Source organism: Orbilia oligospora, assembly GCF_000225545.1.
Source record: "Orbilia oligospora ATCC 24927 unplaced genomic scaffold scaffold00210, whole genome shotgun sequence".
Lineage (NCBI taxonomy): Eukaryota > Fungi > Ascomycota > Orbiliomycetes > Orbiliales > Orbiliaceae > Orbilia > Orbilia oligospora.
In genome coordinates, this window is record NW_011645767.1 from 1,153,012 (window position 1) to 1,170,427 (window position 17,416).

A 17,416-nucleotide genomic window follows, 5' to 3' on the forward strand; every position below is an offset into this window, starting at 1 on the left:
AAGATGTCAACTAAGCACTTTTGGCATGTATCTTTATATACTAGACTGCTTTTCTAGAAACTCCTTCTTCTCATCCTCCGGAATAGCTTCCTCAATCGCCTGCTTCAACCTTCCACCCATAGTAAAATGTGTATCGTCAAACTCCGTCAACGTCGCATTCGGCAACCGTTCCGCCATCCACCTGATCATTTCTATCGGCGCATTAATATCCCTCTTCCCATGATAAATCTTCACGGGAAACTTCACATCCTCAAATTCAAACCCCCAATTCAAGTCCGTCAACAATTTAATCTCATGAATCGGTCCTTGCGAGCCTTGTCGCCAAGGTTCCGTCCACAGAAGACCGAGCAATCTTTCCCGTCGTTGATCAGTCGTAAGCTCTTCTTCGCGAAGATACCCCAATTCATCTTCCGGCAATGGCGTTTCCCTTTCCATTTTCTTTTTCCTTTCATCTTCCAAGAATTTATTTATCCTCTTAGTAACCGACTGCGTCCCAATCAACCAGTTGACAATCCCCGCCAGCGCATTCGTCAATACCGTAAACGTCCCCGGTGAAACTCTAGCAAGCCATTCCGACCATCGCGCCCACCATTGCATATATTGCCTGCCTGCCGCCCAAGGTGGTCCACCGGCAAATACACAAACACCAGCCATAACTTCCTTCGGCAAAAACCTCGCACAGGCAACAGCATAAGGACCACCGCCACTGGCCCCTATGATTGAAAACCGTTCGATCCCTTTCCCCTTAGCAAAAGCTAAAACATCAGATGGGTAATCTATTATTTTTCTTCCAGGTTGGAAAGTCGAAATTCCGAACCCTGGACGTTCGAGAGCGTAGAGTTTTATTTTGAGGTTATGGGCCAGGCGGTCTACTGGATAGGCTTCTATTCTCGAGGAAGGGAAGCCGTGGAAAATGAAAAGGGGAAATCCATTCGGATGACCGTATTCAGCAAACCCGAGGGTTCTGCCATCCGGTAAATTGAATTTTTGAGATTCTGAAGGATGGTAGGTTGGATATGGTTGTGGAGTTGCAGTTGAAGTGGTAGAAAGGGCACGGGAGATCGGTCGGAGGCGCGTGGCAGCCATGATTTCCCAATGCAAAGACCGTGCAAGTATGTAATTGTAATAAAGATTAGATTACGTAATAGAAAAGTAGTCTGGTAAATTGAGGCTCTATCGTCTGAAGTTAAGAGGCTCTTAGTCAAATTCCTTATTCTTTAGGGCCGTTTATATATCTTGAACTTTCGCAGGCCGCGGTGTCCGTTCATACAATGCCCAGTTCCGACGGGAAAACGGGATTCTAGTTTTTTTGTTTTGGGTGGATGGTTACACGAAGCGAGGCCTAATTCGGACGACATGCGACGGTGGAAAGGTTCGGTGTGACTCCACTTGAGCTTAGTTTGACTGCGACCGTGATATTTGCGGTTCTGATTACGTGGGATGACGGCTATGTAAGTTCGTATTACTTTATGCTAGAGCTTTAAGGGAAGTTGAGGATTTGATATAGTTTAGGTAGTCAATATACGTGACGTGTTCTAATGTTTCCTTGTAGTTACTGCTTAGGCTTCTAACCCGGAATATTATCGTGTTCTGAGCTGTTGGTTTTACCACAAGGTATTTGCGTTGGCATTGGCACTGTTTCCGGCTTCTAACTAGAACTATGCATTATCTTGATCACAGTTTCCATATAACCTGAAAATATCTCTCTGGAATCATGATATCAAAATTTGAAAATCATGGCACTAGGTTTCTACAATGGACTATCTCTTTCCAGTACAATCCAGTCTTTTCCGTAGGTTAAATATACTACAGCTGCAAAATTAAGGACAACTTCCATTATATTCACAAAACTCTCTTCGTCTTACCATTCTTTTTTCTTAATGTTGTTTCGCCCTTCGTCTCATCGCCAAAGAAATGCACCTATATAATATCAATATATACATATGCATATATCCTATATTGAAGTCTCGTTATTCGCTTCTATGCAAAATTTGAAAGTTTTACCTTTCAATATCTATCGTTCCAAGCAGGCCCGAGCCCTTTATGCAATAAGTACCAAGTCCTCAATACCTGTAATTTAGGGCCATATTCGTCTCTCTGAATTATAGAGTACACGGCTATATATATGATAAGCTCGAGCTATAGATATGGAAAACGCGTTAGATAAATATGATGGTAAGGAGACCATGCGATACCGATACCTACGAGGAGGCACTTCCTCTCTGCCAAGCCATCCTACGCGTACACTAAATAGTGGAAATAAGAACATATCCCTACAAATTTAGAGATAGAGGTCATGTGCTGTGGCTATTCAAATGGTATATTATGACTATGATGGTGTGAATATTAATATCTTGTGACGTCCAAACTCAAAAAAAGGAATCAGGCTATATACTGCATTTAAGAAGGGAAAGGGTACCTACTGAAATAAGTATCATCGGAGTATTATTTAATTAAACGAGAAGTGGGGCTATTGTCATTCACAAGATTTGAGACCACTGCCAATCGGACTATGCCGTATGCCACTAGAGCGGGGTTTCTGGGATGCTGTCTTATGACCAATATATGCTCTATGGTACCACTCCGATGACGACCATACTCTCAACATTGAAATTGTAGCGAAAAGTTCAGTTGGCATATATATCGGTTCTACGAACATTCGCGGAATAGTCATTGGCGTTATTATCGCTCCTATACTACGCATTTGTTTGGGTTCCTCTTAATTACAATCTCCCCAAAATTCACCCTTATGTCACACTAAATAGTGATAAATTAAATACTGCAAATAAGACATTCTGAGACCTTATGATCTCTCTACATGGACATTCAATATACTTCTACGGTATGAATTTCATCAATACGGATATATACAATACGAAGTCCGACCATGGACCCCGAGCTGTTAGTCTATAATTCCACAGAAACGCAATGTAGGGGAAACTGGCCGTGGTCAATTTCAGATAGACATTTCATATGTCTAAGAAAACTCCACAAGACATAAAGTTTAACGGTAGGCGGACTATTATATTGGAATGAAGTCAAATTCCCACAGCGAAGCAATGCGAAGAGCCACTCCATCGATGCATCGGCTGAAATTAGTTCATGAGCCCTGCTTATTGAATTATATATATACTTTAGGTTAAAGCTTCATAGATTTTGGGTTCTGAACATTTATAATTACACGACTCCCCAGCAGCATGCATGAAGTACGAAATAAGTATTTAAATTGCTTCTTTAAATCTGGCTAGATAATTCTCTAAAATACAGAAATACAATGTGGTTTTGAAGTTTTTTTCCATGCCTAGAAGCGGGTCGCGAATTCATCATCCTTTTCAACAGTCTGTCCAAAAGATGCTCTTTCCGTAGTTGCCTTTTCCATCTCTCTCTACTTATTCCCATTGATCTCTTCATTACTAGAGGGTACTACGCTACCCGGAACCTTTTTAATGGGTAGTATATTGCTGCGACTTGTAGCGCTCGATCTATAAAAAATGACGAAATTAGTTTTCATACAGTTGAACAGATATCGAGATCTAATTCCAGGTCAACCCGAAAAAGATATTAGTGAGACTTACCTTCTGTCTACTAATAGTCTGGGAAAAGCTTGCGGGTAAACCGGTGGTGCATGCGTAGTTTCTGATTTAAGCTCTGGTACCTCAGGATAGAAAGGCCTTGGGATAAATTCGGACGCTTCAGGGTTTGGAATATTTGGCCCTATCGACGTTGGAGCAACTTCCGGTGATATGGATCTGTTTTCCTCTGATTCGAAACTCAAGGATGATACGTATTCGTGAGAAGGATATGATATGGAGCTATTGAATCCATATGAATCCCTGCGATCCAGATGATATTGAGCAAAGCCACGGCCTATTAACTATAGGAAGCTCCGGGTTGGAAAGTATGAATGATTCTGGCGGCAGTCTAGTTTATAAAGTAGGCTAGATTTGCAGTGGGGAGTGATGAAAAGAATGAAAAGAATCTTGGAACTAGATATAAACCTGGGGTTCGGACAAGATTAACAGATGGTGCTATTATAGCGAATTATAATTACGGTAAATTTACAATCGGACAATTCAATCAGCAGATCTTGTTCTCTGCTACCACGCGCCGGGGAGCCTTGTATTTATATATGGATAGCTAATTAATGTAAACAGAACCTGATGATATCAGTCGATCACTAATTAATCAGTTAGTATTTGAGGAACTTGGATTTGCCAATGTAGTGCTCGAAATAAAATGCAAGTATTTTAATTTAGTATCTAGAAGATTATAACGTTTCTTAACGTTACGCATATATGACCATATGCGCAGCAGTAATCGTGAGAGAAATATAAATAGATAGCTAAATGTTAGGTACCCAGGCAAGTACATCAATAGTAGTTGGTTCGTGCAAGAATTCGAATATACTACATTGTATATGTACTTATGTATGTATGTACAGGTGCGTGCCGGGTGAGAACTGTTATTAATTATAAACTAGCTTTAAACGGACCATAAACCAGGTATCCAGGTAGACATGTACATAACTGGAAGTAATTCGGAGAATAATATACAAGAGAATATGATTTGGTTGAATTGTAGTGGTGTTCTCCTCCTCCTCATCATCAATCCTTACTTGGAATCAACATATAATATTTAATACCGATTCGGCTTTGTGATCAACCTACGTCCCTAAAGCGCCCAAGGTCTACCTAAACTGAACATTTTACCAATACTATCTTAGCGAGTTTTTGCATGTTCGACTAAGGGGTCCCAAGAAGATAGAAACGGAGAATTATGGCCCGTAAGGACGCCACGAATGCATCCTGTTGTAATAGAGGCGGGAGTTTTTACCCTGATGCGGACGATGGAAATCATCGATATTTTGGAGTCAGTGACCGGAATAAGCTCGACAGAATCGACGATAGCTATTACACTGGGCCGTAAGTTGCACTGATTGCGGAACGACCCTCCCAAATACTGACATCCTAGTCTAACAATAAAACAGATTCACAGCACATTTGGCTACTGGAACGGATTTCCAATTCGGGATAGTGAGACGGCTCCCCCTACCTTTGGTCGACCATTCATTTTATTTGAAAACTCTCTACGGTGCGAATGGTATATCATGGCCTGTCACAATATCACTCTCATTCCCGACTGTCACCGAGAACAAAGCATCTTGCATATTGCCAGCGCACAAGCGCTACTCCGGGGACGGGTTGTACGGAAAGATGGAGTCGTTTCCCCATACCGACGGACCGAGGACGACAACGATGAGATACTATGGTCTGGCATCGCTCCTATTTGTCCTATACGGTGTCCCTGTCCACCTTCGTTGCCTTCTCGTAGCAGACATGGAAAATCTCAACCTCGACGATAAAATGAATACATGTCCAGTCCTACTTGATTCGAGACTGTTCGACGGAACCAACCTGCCATTTAGACTTGAATACCCTAACCCAGGGCTTTCCATAAGGCGAGATCAAGGCTCGTCAAATTCCAAATACTTAGGAGGAGAAAGCGATTTCGAGTTGTCGATATACCTTACCGCCACACCCGTCTTCTCCGAATACAAAACCCGGGATAGTAAATGGAAGAGACGGGAAGCCACATGCTCCGTTGGGGTGTCCTTCGACCTTCAGCCTGCGTTTAACCAAGTATTCGCCTTTAACGCGCTAGCCGGTTGTGATCAGATTCAGAGAGCGCTGATGCTCGGAAAGATTGCATTAATGGAACTTCGACGATTCAACGATCTTTGTGGAGTCATCTTTGACCATTCGAAAATCGCAATTCGGGGCAACTTTCAATATTTCCACCTCCTTAACAAAGTCATGAAGCGAAAAAAAAGCCTTAAAATTGGGAATATTGAATACTGGGATGATATCTATGATGAACTGGCTCTGCACCTAGACGGTCAGTCTATGAAATTCATGGGGATTGATCTTGAGGATTTAGTACAATACCGAGAGTGGATATCACTACTGGACCAAATTGACGGCAGTGCACATGTTGTCAATCTTGGGAGTAGTCCTCTAGGCACAGCAATACCGATATTCTGTACAAAGCCATCATTGCTTCATGTATACTCATCGGAAGATGAAGCTTCAGCTCGCGTCATGTTCAGAACATTTCTGATCGAGAACTGCTCTTCTCAAAATCTCGAACGGACGGAGTACGAAGTTAGAGAAGCAAGATTGCCTTGTCAACATTTTCTGCCCCCGGGTTTTGCTTTGAGCTAATACAATGGTTACGACGTTATTCCTTCGGGTGGTAGTGTTTGAAGACTGGAAATACTTTGTCTTTGGAGTTAGATTTGATTCTGTCGAGGGGGTATGACCAAAATAATCTGCAGACCGTTAGATAAATTCTACTTCCAGCCAAATAGGCTGTCCATTACATGAAGTAATTTGAAGATGATTAAAATACTAGGGCCATGTGGGATCTGTTGTGAGTAAGAGTGTGTTTCCACACATTCCGGAGCTGCACGTGCACACCTCTCATCTTATATAACCAATCCATCATATCTCTTTTCATCTCTCACTCAGCATCCATCTACTTCTCCTCTTCACCTCCCCAATCTCCATCTACTTCACTTTCCCATCACACTAATCCACCCTGAATACCCCTCCCACCGGTGTTCTTCACCAACCTGAGATTTCTCGTATCAACCGACTTTTTTCTAGTCCTTCATAGTTCCGTGCGCCTTGCTAGGTAAAAATAAATAGCAAAATGGCTTCACCACGTGGTCTTTTCATCAACGAACATGAGCTCGACCGCATGGATGTAACCGTCGTTTCGGTTCCGTAAGTAGAACCTTCAACGAACGTCTTTTTATTTGAATAGATCTATCTCGAAGGTCCTAGAACCTTCCAGCAGCTCTAACACTTGCGCGGTTTTCAGATTCACGGGATACCTCCCTACCGGTAACCCAATCAACTTTCGTTGCGTTAAGCAACTCCCAATGCCCATGTTAGATATCGGCTTTTTCAAAAAAAATCTCCTGGGCAAGAAAAGTGTCTCATGGACCGCAAACTGGACCCTTTCCTTCCCTGGCTGGCGATCCGAGACCGGAACCTGCATCTTCCCAATGGTAAAAGACAGATCCTACCACAAGGATGATGGTGAAGCTTTCCTCTTCCCATCTAGACTTGGGCAAGATATCAGAATCCATGCCTTTGGAATCGTCGTCCTCCCTATTGTTGTCTATGGGGTTCCGCTCTCCCTCCAATGCCTCTTGGTTGACAAGATGTATTTGATTCCTCTTCCCCGAAACGTTCACGACGTCCCATTGCTTTTGGATAATCGCCTCTTTGATGGAAGGAAGCTTCCCTTGGGGCTTACGATCTTCAAGCCTGCGTTCGTTATGAAACCCGGAACAACTGACATGTGCATGTATCACCACACTTCTTCTGAGATTCTTAACTCTGCCATCTGCATCAGCATTTCATCGGCGTGCCTTGAATACGGCAAGCATTTCGACGATGAAACAGGTGAAGAGCCGAACCTGGAAGAAGACTATCTCTTTCTCTATCATAACGGTGAGCGTCGTAGATACGACTATTTCGGCGAGCCAATCAAGCCAAAACTATATGAAGAGCTCATCGGTCAAAACCACTGTGGTGCAGGTATCTTCTTCGCCACAGATTCCCAGTTCAATGTCTCTAAACGTCTCGACGATGAAATCAACACACCAGAGCGTGCTGAACTACAAACTGCCATCGAGGCGATGAAGTCTCTTGCTAACTTGATTAAATACACCGGCTACACCTACCGTGGTGCTGTGGTTATTACTAACTCGAAGTATGTCTGCCAGGCTACGGAGGACCCAAAGACCGTTTTCGGATGGGCAATGAAAGGATGGAAGACAGAATATGGTGAGGATATCCCCAATGCTGACCTCTGGGATGAGTTTATCAAGAACTTGGACCAAAAACATACTATTACCTGGAAGTTCTGCGAAATGGATCGAAGCGCGCCAGCCGTCGGCTTGGCTCGCAAAGCTGCTATGGATAATATTTTCCTAAACGAAGGTTCGGACCACGACCGTCGTGAGAGGGAACGGTCGCTTCCCAGGAAATTCATTGAGGTCGAGGATCAACGTGCCGGTCCGCTCTATGATTCTTTTGTCAATAATGAAGCCGAGAAGACCACGAAGAGGTTTGACAAGGTTATTTTCGACGGTGATGTCGAATACAGAGACCTCCCGAAAGGGTTCTACAGCATGGTTGACTGCACGCATTGTAGACAGTTCCATGAACATTCTACTGCGCACTGTCAGAATCTTGCGCATTCTTCTCAGCAGATGAACAGGAATGGAATTTAATGCTCTCTAATATTTGGCCCATCTGATCTCACCAGGGATTCTGGGATACAACTCTCGTTATCAACAAGGGATATTTGGTGCACCTTTTTTTGAGAGTAGTTCCGTCTTGTTATTATCTTGTTTCCTTTTGCTTACGGTACTAACGGTCTACTCATAATTCCCCCTTTCCTTTTAAGGGGTTTTCATTTCTGGTGTTTCATTATGGGTTTTTCTTTATTTCTGTATCCTTCTTTTCCATGATCGAAGGTTTCGAAGCCGAATTCTTGTGGTCTTCATTCTCTTTTCTACCTCTACACTCATACACTTCCACACCCCCACACTGCTATAACCCTACACCACTACACACCTGCACTATTACACTCCTACACCTTTACGCCTCCCTCTAGCTACTCCGTACACCTTGCACCTATACTTCCTTGCATCCCTAGCACCCTCGCTCCTCATGTCTCTCACACAGAAAAAAGCACACCTGAATCCATCCTTCGGGAAGGAACTATTCGTCATGTCCGACTATCAGGGCCTCACATCTTCGCTAGAAGAATACTACCCTCTCTCCAACTATAGAGGGTAGTATTCACACAGGTTGAAGAGAACAGTCGCCTGGACGCCCAAGGTTCTATCCCGTCATAATCATCAGCCTCGGGTTACAATCTACTAATTAGTCGTGTTTTCCCCACGACTACGCTACAATGGCTACTGGAATTCCAAAGCTACATCACATCCTGTACTTAAGGCTCCTGGAATCAAAAAAAAAATGATGCATAACTAATGTGCATTTATCGTCTCTAAACATCCATATTGTAGCATCTACCAGCTACACTTATAAAAGAAACAGAGAGACAGAAACTAATGATAATAGTAATAATAATAATGTAAAGAATACTGCTACTGATTCAAACTTGTAGTAGCGACCTTTATAATATCTTGCTGTTCTAGAGCGGGCGGCTTTATATTTTCAGGCTGATTAGATTTACTTCCCAGGAGCCTGAAGCTCTCCGGTAGCATCGGCTTCCTGTGGCTTGATACCCACAACCTCGGATGCGAACTTCTTGTCCTGTCCATCGTCCTTCATGAATGCTATATATTCCGTTAGCTTTTGATCAATCACTTAATAGAAAACAAAGAATGAAGAGAGCAACTTACGGAAAGCCAAGACCTCCTTGATACTGTAATGATCGGTCAAAAACATAACCATACGATCAATACCCATACCCCATCCACCAGTAGGTGGCAAACCATACTCCAAACTTGTGCAGAAGTTCTCATCGATCAACTGTGCCTCATCATCACCCTGTGCCTTCTGACTAGCCTGCTCTTCGAACCTCAATCTCTGATCGAAAGGATCGTTCAACTCGGTATAAGCGTTAACGATCTCCTTCTTACAAACGAAAGCCTCAAATCTTTCACAAAGACCTGGTCTCGATCTGTGATACTTGGCGAGAGGTGACATCATCTGTGGGTGTCCTGTGATGAAAGTGGGGTTGATGCAGGTTTCTTCAATGAATTCTCCGACGAGCTTGTCCAACATTCTGGCATTGGTGAGAGGTGGGGTACATTCGATCTTGAGTTCCTTGAGCAAGTTCCTAAGGAACTCGTTGGTTTCCATGGTATGTAGTTGATCGCCAGGGGGGAACTTCTTGCCGGTAGCCGTTTCGAGTTCGGTCATCATATCGACTCTTCGCCACGGCTTCTCCCAGTTGACTTCATAGACCTCTCCGGATTGGGTATGGAACTTGGTTTGGTGTCCACCAGTGACGTACTTGACGAGTCCAGAAACAAGTTCTTCGGTCATATCCATAACATCGTTGACATCGGCGTATGCCATATAGAACTCACATGTTGTGAATTCAGGGTTGTGTGTTAGATCGATACCTTCGTTTCTGAATTGTCTTCCGATTTCGTATACTCTTTCCAAACCACCGACTACCAACATCTTGAGGTATAATTCTGGAGCAACACGCATGAATAGGTTCATATCTAGTTCGTTGTGATGGGTGATGAAGGGCTTTGCGGTGGCACCACCGGCAATGGCGTTCATCATTGGGGTTTCGACTTCGACGAACTCACGCTCGTCGAAGTACCTGCGGATGTAGCTGACCATCTTGGATCGGGTGACGAAGGTTTCACGAGTACGTTGGTTCATGATCAAGTCGAGATATCTTTGACGGTAACGAGTTTCTTGGTCCTTAAGGCCGAAGTGTTCGGTTGGAAGCATGTGTAGAGATGGCGATAGGAGGGTGATCTCTCGGACGAAGATTGAAAGTTCACCGGCAGCACCTTCCTTGGCACCCTTGGGGTTTGTGTATCCTGGGAAACCGACGATACCGACAATATCACCACGACGAAGGTATTCATGTTGAGCAGCGAATTCGGCACCCTGGGCGTGTGCGGCAGATGCAACAGCTTGGATTCTATGACCGTTTGAACGGATTTCATAGAATCGAAGCTTGTCACCAAAGGAACGGTAGGCGTAGACACGACCTGCTACGGCGACTGAGACTTCTGGTCTTTCTTCACCAGGCTTGAGGTCGTTGTTCTTGGAGAGGAAGTCTGGAATTGTGTCCTTGACGTGGAACTTGTGTGGATATGGGTTCGGGTTCTTGGTTGTTCGAAGGTTATTGATTGTCCGGGATCGGAGCTCGAAGTATTGCTGTAGTTTTTTTAAGGTAAAGTTAGAGATGCGTGCAGGTAGAGGGAGAAAGATGGTACCGGGGAGGAATATATACGTTTGGTGTTAATTCGGCCTCTTCAGCACTCTTGTCTACTAAGCCTGCCTTCTTCTTGGATGGTTCAGCGGCACCGCTAGCCTTCTTTTCTTGATCCTATAATGGACAATATACGGTGAGTACATGCACTGTTGAAACTAAAAACTAGTTCTTTCAATTGGATGAAAGGACTGTGATTGTAATATACCTTCTTACGCTTAGCTTCCTCCTTCTCTCTTTGCTTAAGTCTCTTCTTAAGCTCAGACTTGGAAACCATTTCGCCGGTAGCTTCGTCGAGGTGGAGGTTGGCGACACCTTCCGTTGGTGGGGCGGATGGCCCCGCAGCTGCTGCGGCACTTGAATCTGCCATGGTATTTGTTCCTTCTCGGTCAATTGGTATTAATACAATGATTCGATAACTGTTTAAAGCTATAGGAAGTTAGTATGCTAGAAGCAGATGAAATAAAAGAAGCTGTAGATTGTGGGGACGAAGACCTTCTTTTATATGAGAATGGGTAGGTGTGAGTCAAAGGAATGGAATCGATGGGATGGTTGGACTTGATAAAAAAATTTGGCGGGGCAGATCGTGGTGGGGTTTTGTCTCGATTGGGAACTTTGTTCGCACGTCGGCGGCGATTGGAATGTGTTGTCGTCGATGTGACTAACTTTAGCCCAATTCGATTAATTCAACTTAGAACTTTCTATATTTCAGAGTATATATAGAATCGAGAGAAAGTAGGACAGTCATTCCATAGAATCGATTATACAAAGATAGAAGCTAGTCTGATTTTATATTAAAGATAGAAGTATAGAAACTTCCAATCTTGACACTGTGGTGCTAGTAACGTTCGACTGGACCTGCTCTTTCTTTCTCTTGCTCGGCTCGGTAAATTATAAATATACTTTTTAGCGATATCGGCCAGCTGTCTGTCTAAAACAATCTGTATCCGTTGGGGGTGTTTTAATTACACATTGGCCATGGAGGAGACACAGAAGTAAAATATTAAATATAATTTTGATTAAAGCTATTATTAGGATGATGCATCTACAAGTTCTTTTTTTCTTCGTTGGCAGTTGCCGAAAAATATAAATATTCTGGCTCAATATTATTGGCTGACGTACTAAGAAGAAATGCATGGTTAATATTTTGTTACTGATAAATTTAAGAAATTCTATTTGAAACTTCGAATTCTCGGAGGCTTAGGATACCATTATGCGTTTACCGTATCAACATGCCTATCTACTATAAATAGCGTATATAACTGAATGAAATGATGCAGATGTTATAAACATTAAACAATTGACATCCTATATCCATGAATTCATGAACCTATTGCACTTTTCTATGGTTATGGTTATGTTATTATACTACAGCTAGCCGTAGTCTAGTTGCAAATGGACTATAGCTAGACTATTATAAATCGGAAGTATCGAAATTATTAATTTATTCAGTTAAACTCTTCCCCATTGAAGACTATCTATAGAAAACATTCTTAGATGCTCTTGTCAGGTATCGTGAAGATCTGGGGGGGGATTAGGCAACGTATCGAAACCTAGTTCTAAAATTACAAAACAAGATCAGTACCATCTGGGAATTTATTCTAACCATGAAGAGGCTGATGCGCGTATACGACAATACCACAGTATAAAGTATTTGTTTGATTGATATGGGAGGGGAAGAGGGAGAAGGGGGTTATCCCACATTCGCCGAGGATTTTGGCCTTAGTTATGGTATATATATCTGCGATAATGACATGCTCTCGCTGAACAAAACCCCTGCCATTTAAAAATCAATGTCGCCTTCATTATATTTCCAAATATGATTTTTACCCAATAGATCCTGTCATCCCTTTATTGTAAAAGTGTAAATATATAAGGTGTGCAGCATCCATTTTGAGTGGCTGCGTAGAGAACAAGGTATCTGTAGTATGGTTGTACCTCCAGGACTCCATGACCTTAAGCTATTTTGCGGGGAAATTCATTACTTATACAGACTAATATACAGTATTGTCTGAAGATTCCCTAGACGTGGAGCCGGTTGTCATAGGTTCAACTATACCGTAGCAAATATCTTCCAAATTTCCACATATATCAGATATAGTTACTCCCTCGTCCATATTATTACAGTCGAGACAAGGACTCTTTCTCCGGGGCCCATCCATTCCGTATTCAATATGACCGCAGTCTGGTATGCATCCGCAGCTAGCTCGAATTCGAAACTTAGTATATTCGACAAGAAGGCGAGGCCCAGGCCATAACATTGGCTGCGGCTCTCCCTGAAGGTGTCCAAGGGAAGTTGATAGGCCTTACCACGTTTGAAATACTAGCTAGGCAGTCAATGATTGCAAGGTTCCTAGAATGCTCTATTTTGCGTGTCCAATTTCTGTACCCAAGGGAGCCTCCAAATCCATGTTTTCTGATGATGATAGGAAATTATCCGGCTAGTAAATCGCATGTGTATCACGATACATCCCTGGATGGCACCGTAAGCCATCGAACGAGCACTCCTATACTTTAATTATCTATTAAAATCGGCGGAATCTTTTAATGGACCTTAGACATCGGGTCTAAGATGTCGACGTTCGCATGTTGATTAATTGCCTTCCATATATACCTTATGCCGGTCTCGTTCCCAGACGTCACAAAGGGCAGCATGCCCTATATAGCTATAATTAGGTAGCTTTGGTATAAATTGTCGCTGTCGATACATAGTTTGTGTTCATCATAGGTGAAGTCAATATGCTAACTAGTTGCGACACCATGTCGTATCCTCCATGAGGTACGTCGATGCGTAGTGAGCATGAGGGTGAATAATTATACAGATTTCATATAGATATTGTTATTCATGGCCCTGGAAAACAAGAGCATGAATAATTAACATACCCAGGACAAAATATTGCAATAGGGGTTCGAGGCTAGGGTTAACGTCAGATCTCTTGCATTATTACATATTGCAGCTTGGATTAGATTGTGTGGCTCTGGGCCGCACATAATGTGCCCTATTCTCTTGATGCATTCATGGGCAAAATATTCTTCAATTGCAAAGTTGGGTTTCTTATATAGGTTTAAGTACCTAGGTAGATACTGCGTGCCATTGCGAGCAGCTTGACCCGATAGTCATCGTTGGTATGTTACACTGGATTTTTACATGTAATTAGGAATAGTCTCTCTCAAAGAGCACCACTATTATTCGTCCAGGAGCTATGCGAAGCCTATACGAGGGTAATGACCCCAATACCGTAAGCTTATATATTCTTATATGTTTTTTCGAGAACAAGCATGTTCTAGCCGTGGTCGTGTCTTTAAAACACGACGAATACGTATGCGGACCCGCAGATATATAGTATTAAGCATACTTCCTGTCGAGCAGCTTTTCTGTGATATCATCATGCGGAGCTCTGAGTTAAAAGAGCTCGTCCGAAGGTTACGTCGACCATAGCAACTCCTGTTGTTGTCGATAAACATAAGTTTTGAGGATCCCACATTCTGTGGCAACGTTTTAGAGCCACTTGGATATTTTGTGAATCCAGGTTGGGTCATAAAACCTATGTCTCTGAATTAAACGTTAAATCCTTCATGATATTTCCGCAGATTTGTATGTTCTCGGGGTCTCTAGTGGTAATAAAGCATAAAAGCAAGGCCTATCGCTAGAGCTACTGCTAATCGTAATCCTAGTATGGGTGTAGAGGTTGCTTTGAAAGTTCCGCATCTCTTGGTTTCTAAGGTGACATAGTGTGCTGTAAACATCTTTTGTTCGTGGATGTGAGGAAATGTGTCGATACTAGCTTCCCATCGAAAGCTTCCAGACTCCGGAATTAATATTATCTAGACTGGAAAGTCAGGCATCAGGTATCGATTCCGGTGTTGTACTTCTTTACAAGAAGTTTGTCCAGGAGGTAACTAATAAACGGGGTGGTTTGCTTGAGGTGAGATCGCAAAAACGGAACCATATTTCTAGTTCATTAAATTTCAGGTTGATATAATAATCCAGCAGTGTGTATTTAATTTCATGGAAGAGGTATGCCGGTAGTTTGTCGGTCAGTTAACCTATAGGTATGGGGCAACCTGGTCATAGAGTAGAAGTTTATGTGACATCTTTGTCATCAATATGATAAATAGCTTGAAGAGCTCCCCGCTTTAGCTTTGCGAGAGACGGATATAGATGTAGAGCCAGAAGATATTAGATATACGTCGTGTTTTGGGTATTTGTATTAATAACCTTCTTTGTGTCGAATAAGACAATACTGAAGTTGGAGTTGAGGATATACTATGGTTTACAACAACTTCGAAATCTGCAGAAATATATTTACATATGTCTTTGCATGGAACTACTAGTATAAATCCACACATATCAAAGAAAAACGGTTCCATTGTCTTGTGTCCATCTCTGGAAGGTTCTTTCAAAAGAAACCTGAGAGCTGGAGAACCCCTAAACTTGTTCCAGAACCTGATCGATTGAGAGCCTGGTGATGAGATACAACTTGTGTTGGGGTACAGAATGCAACAGCTGTGTCTTGGCGCGGCCCATTCTGGAATTTGCCTTCAGAATTTTATGATCGAAATTTCCATCCTCGGCGCAACAATTCTTCCTCCGTCTTCTATCCAGCTCCCCTCCCACCGTTCCTTCCCCTCCATCTGCGTAACATCAACCGACAACAGACGATACCCACAAAGCCGCACTCAGCTTTATCAAAACCTATCTTCTACGTCCTTCGCAATGGATCACACAAGAGACCCGTGCCCTTGGGTTATCTTCAATGATTTTGGTGGTGCTTTCTCCATGGGTGTATGCTTGGACCTCTCCTCCAAAGTTTTCGGTATCGAGAGCCATGACTAACGTAAATCGGCGGTATTTAGGCTATTGGAGGCGCAGTATGGCACGGTGTAAAAGGTTTCCGTAACTCGCCGATGGTATGTTCGACTTTCGAAAGAAACTCCGTTGGGCACAATATTGTGATGCTAACACACCCCACCTTGGACTTCAGGGCGAACGACGAATCGGTGCCATAACAGCAATCAAGGCTCGTGCCCCGGTATTAGGCGGAAACTTCGGTGTCTGGGGTGGTCTTTTCGGTACATTCGATTGCGCCGTCAAGGGAATCCGCAAGAAGGAAGATCCGTACAATGCCATTATTGCTGGCTTTTTCACCGGTGGTGCTTTAGCTATTCGTGGAGGTTACAAGAGTGCTAGAAATTCGGCTATTGGTTGTGCTATTCTACTGGCCGTTATTGAAGGTGTCGGTATTGGACTTGGTATGTTTCTCCTGCAAGATTATCATCTAGGAAAAAAATTGAGTGGGTGAGGGCTAACAGTGATTTTCTATAGGACGACTTTTGACCCCACCACCACTACCACAACAAATGGAACAACAAGGATCGCTGGCTTAATCTATGGATTCACGGAATTACAAAGGCCTGTCGGCGAGATAGATAGGACGCTACGATGCATTTACATAATGAACTTCCCCGGATTACTCTCCCCGCTACCATACCTCAACCTAAACGTCATTCCTCTCATTTCTTTCTCCTACCTTCTTCCTCGACCTCACGCTTCAGTTTCAAAGATTACAACTGAACAAAAATACTACACTACCTTGTACAAAAGTTCCTGGCCTCAATTTCTTTTTCGAATTATAGGGGTTATTTTATTGGTTTGGCGTTAATGAACAGAATCACACAGCATGGCACGATATGATTCTCGGGGATAAGCTCGCTGGGGTGTATGTCTTTTACTGGCTGCTTTGGGCAAAACATATTATTATTTTTCTCTCTTTTTCTTTTCGGCTTCCAGCTTTCGTAATGATTCAAAGGCATGTGCTGGTTGCAGATAAAACGACGTCTCTACTCTTATCCTGGCCCTCTTCCTCGGATTTTTTCATTCCGGAAAGGAGGACTTTTCTTAGATCTTTTCTGGTATATAGGATTCCAATAGACTTTTGATATTTTCCTCAGGTTCTATTTTCCATAAGTACCGATCACCGATCCGACTTTGGCTTCGCCACTATGTCAAAATGCGAGATTACCTAACGAGATTAACATGAACCGGCCGCAGGGATTTCCCAAAATGCTCGTATCAAGCAAGAAAGAAAAAACGACTACGGGAAGATTCTCAGTGGCAAGATCGAACCAATCAAAAATCTAGTATACAAGAGAAACAAGCTTAAGCTCATACCCCCCTGGTCCGGATCTGAGATCCTTTCAGCCGCCGACGAACCGAAATCTTGGGATCTGCTTAAATCCCACGCAACGCAGACCTGCCAAGATTATTTCGACGACATGCGTATGACGAAAGAGCTGCGGATTGCAGTTGGGATAACGTTAATACAGAATGGAGGGCTTTGCGGAAGGCTTTCAATGGGCTGGAGATCTTTGTGTTTTATATATGGGAGGTATGAATACAAACTCG

General features: G+C 43.0%; 5 protein-coding genes across 5 annotated transcripts; 3 read left to right on the forward strand and 2 right to left on the reverse strand.

Moving 5' to 3' along the window:
• Positions 1–33: 33 nt before the first annotated feature.
• Positions 34–1,086, reverse strand: AOL_s00210g329 (uncharacterized protein; the record flags this gene model as incomplete). Its single annotated transcript, XM_011129130.1, has 1 exon — positions 34–1,086. The coding sequence occupies one exon, from the start codon at positions 1,084–1,086 to the stop codon at positions 34–36; it is 1,053 nt and encodes a 350-aa protein (XP_011127432.1).
• A 3,690-nt stretch (positions 1,087–4,776) lies between these two features.
• On the forward strand, positions 4,777–6,221 carry AOL_s00210g330 (uncharacterized protein; the record flags this gene model as incomplete). Its single annotated transcript, XM_011129131.1, has 2 exons — positions 4,777–4,922; positions 4,988–6,221. The coding sequence occupies 2 exons, from the start codon at positions 4,777–4,779 to the stop codon at positions 6,219–6,221; spliced, it is 1,380 nt and encodes a 459-aa protein (XP_011127433.1).
• Positions 6,222–6,711: 490 nt separating this feature from the next.
• AOL_s00210g331 (uncharacterized protein) lies at positions 6,712–8,305 on the forward strand (the record flags this gene model as incomplete). The annotated part of the gene is made up of 2 exons (XM_011129132.1): positions 6,712–6,785; positions 6,883–8,305. The coding sequence occupies 2 exons, from the start codon at positions 6,712–6,714 to the stop codon at positions 8,303–8,305; spliced, it is 1,497 nt and encodes a 498-aa protein (XP_011127434.1).
• A 970-nt stretch (positions 8,306–9,275) lies between these two features.
• On the reverse strand, positions 9,276–11,380 carry AOL_s00210g332 (uncharacterized protein; the record flags this gene model as incomplete). The annotated part of the gene is made up of 4 exons (XM_011129133.1): positions 9,276–9,382; positions 9,449–10,955; positions 11,032–11,127; positions 11,219–11,380. 4 exons carry the CDS (start codon positions 11,378–11,380, stop codon positions 9,276–9,278), a joined length of 1,872 nt encoding a protein of 623 aa, XP_011127435.1.
• Positions 11,381–15,508: 4,128 nt separating this feature from the next.
• Positions 15,509–16,398, forward strand: AOL_s00210g333 (uncharacterized protein; the record flags this gene model as incomplete). The annotated part of the gene is made up of 4 exons (XM_011129134.1): positions 15,509–15,796; positions 15,868–15,921; positions 15,996–16,263; positions 16,337–16,398. 4 exons carry the CDS (start codon positions 15,509–15,511, stop codon positions 16,396–16,398), a joined length of 672 nt encoding a protein of 223 aa, XP_011127436.1.
• Positions 16,399–17,416: the final 1,018 nt, after the last annotated feature.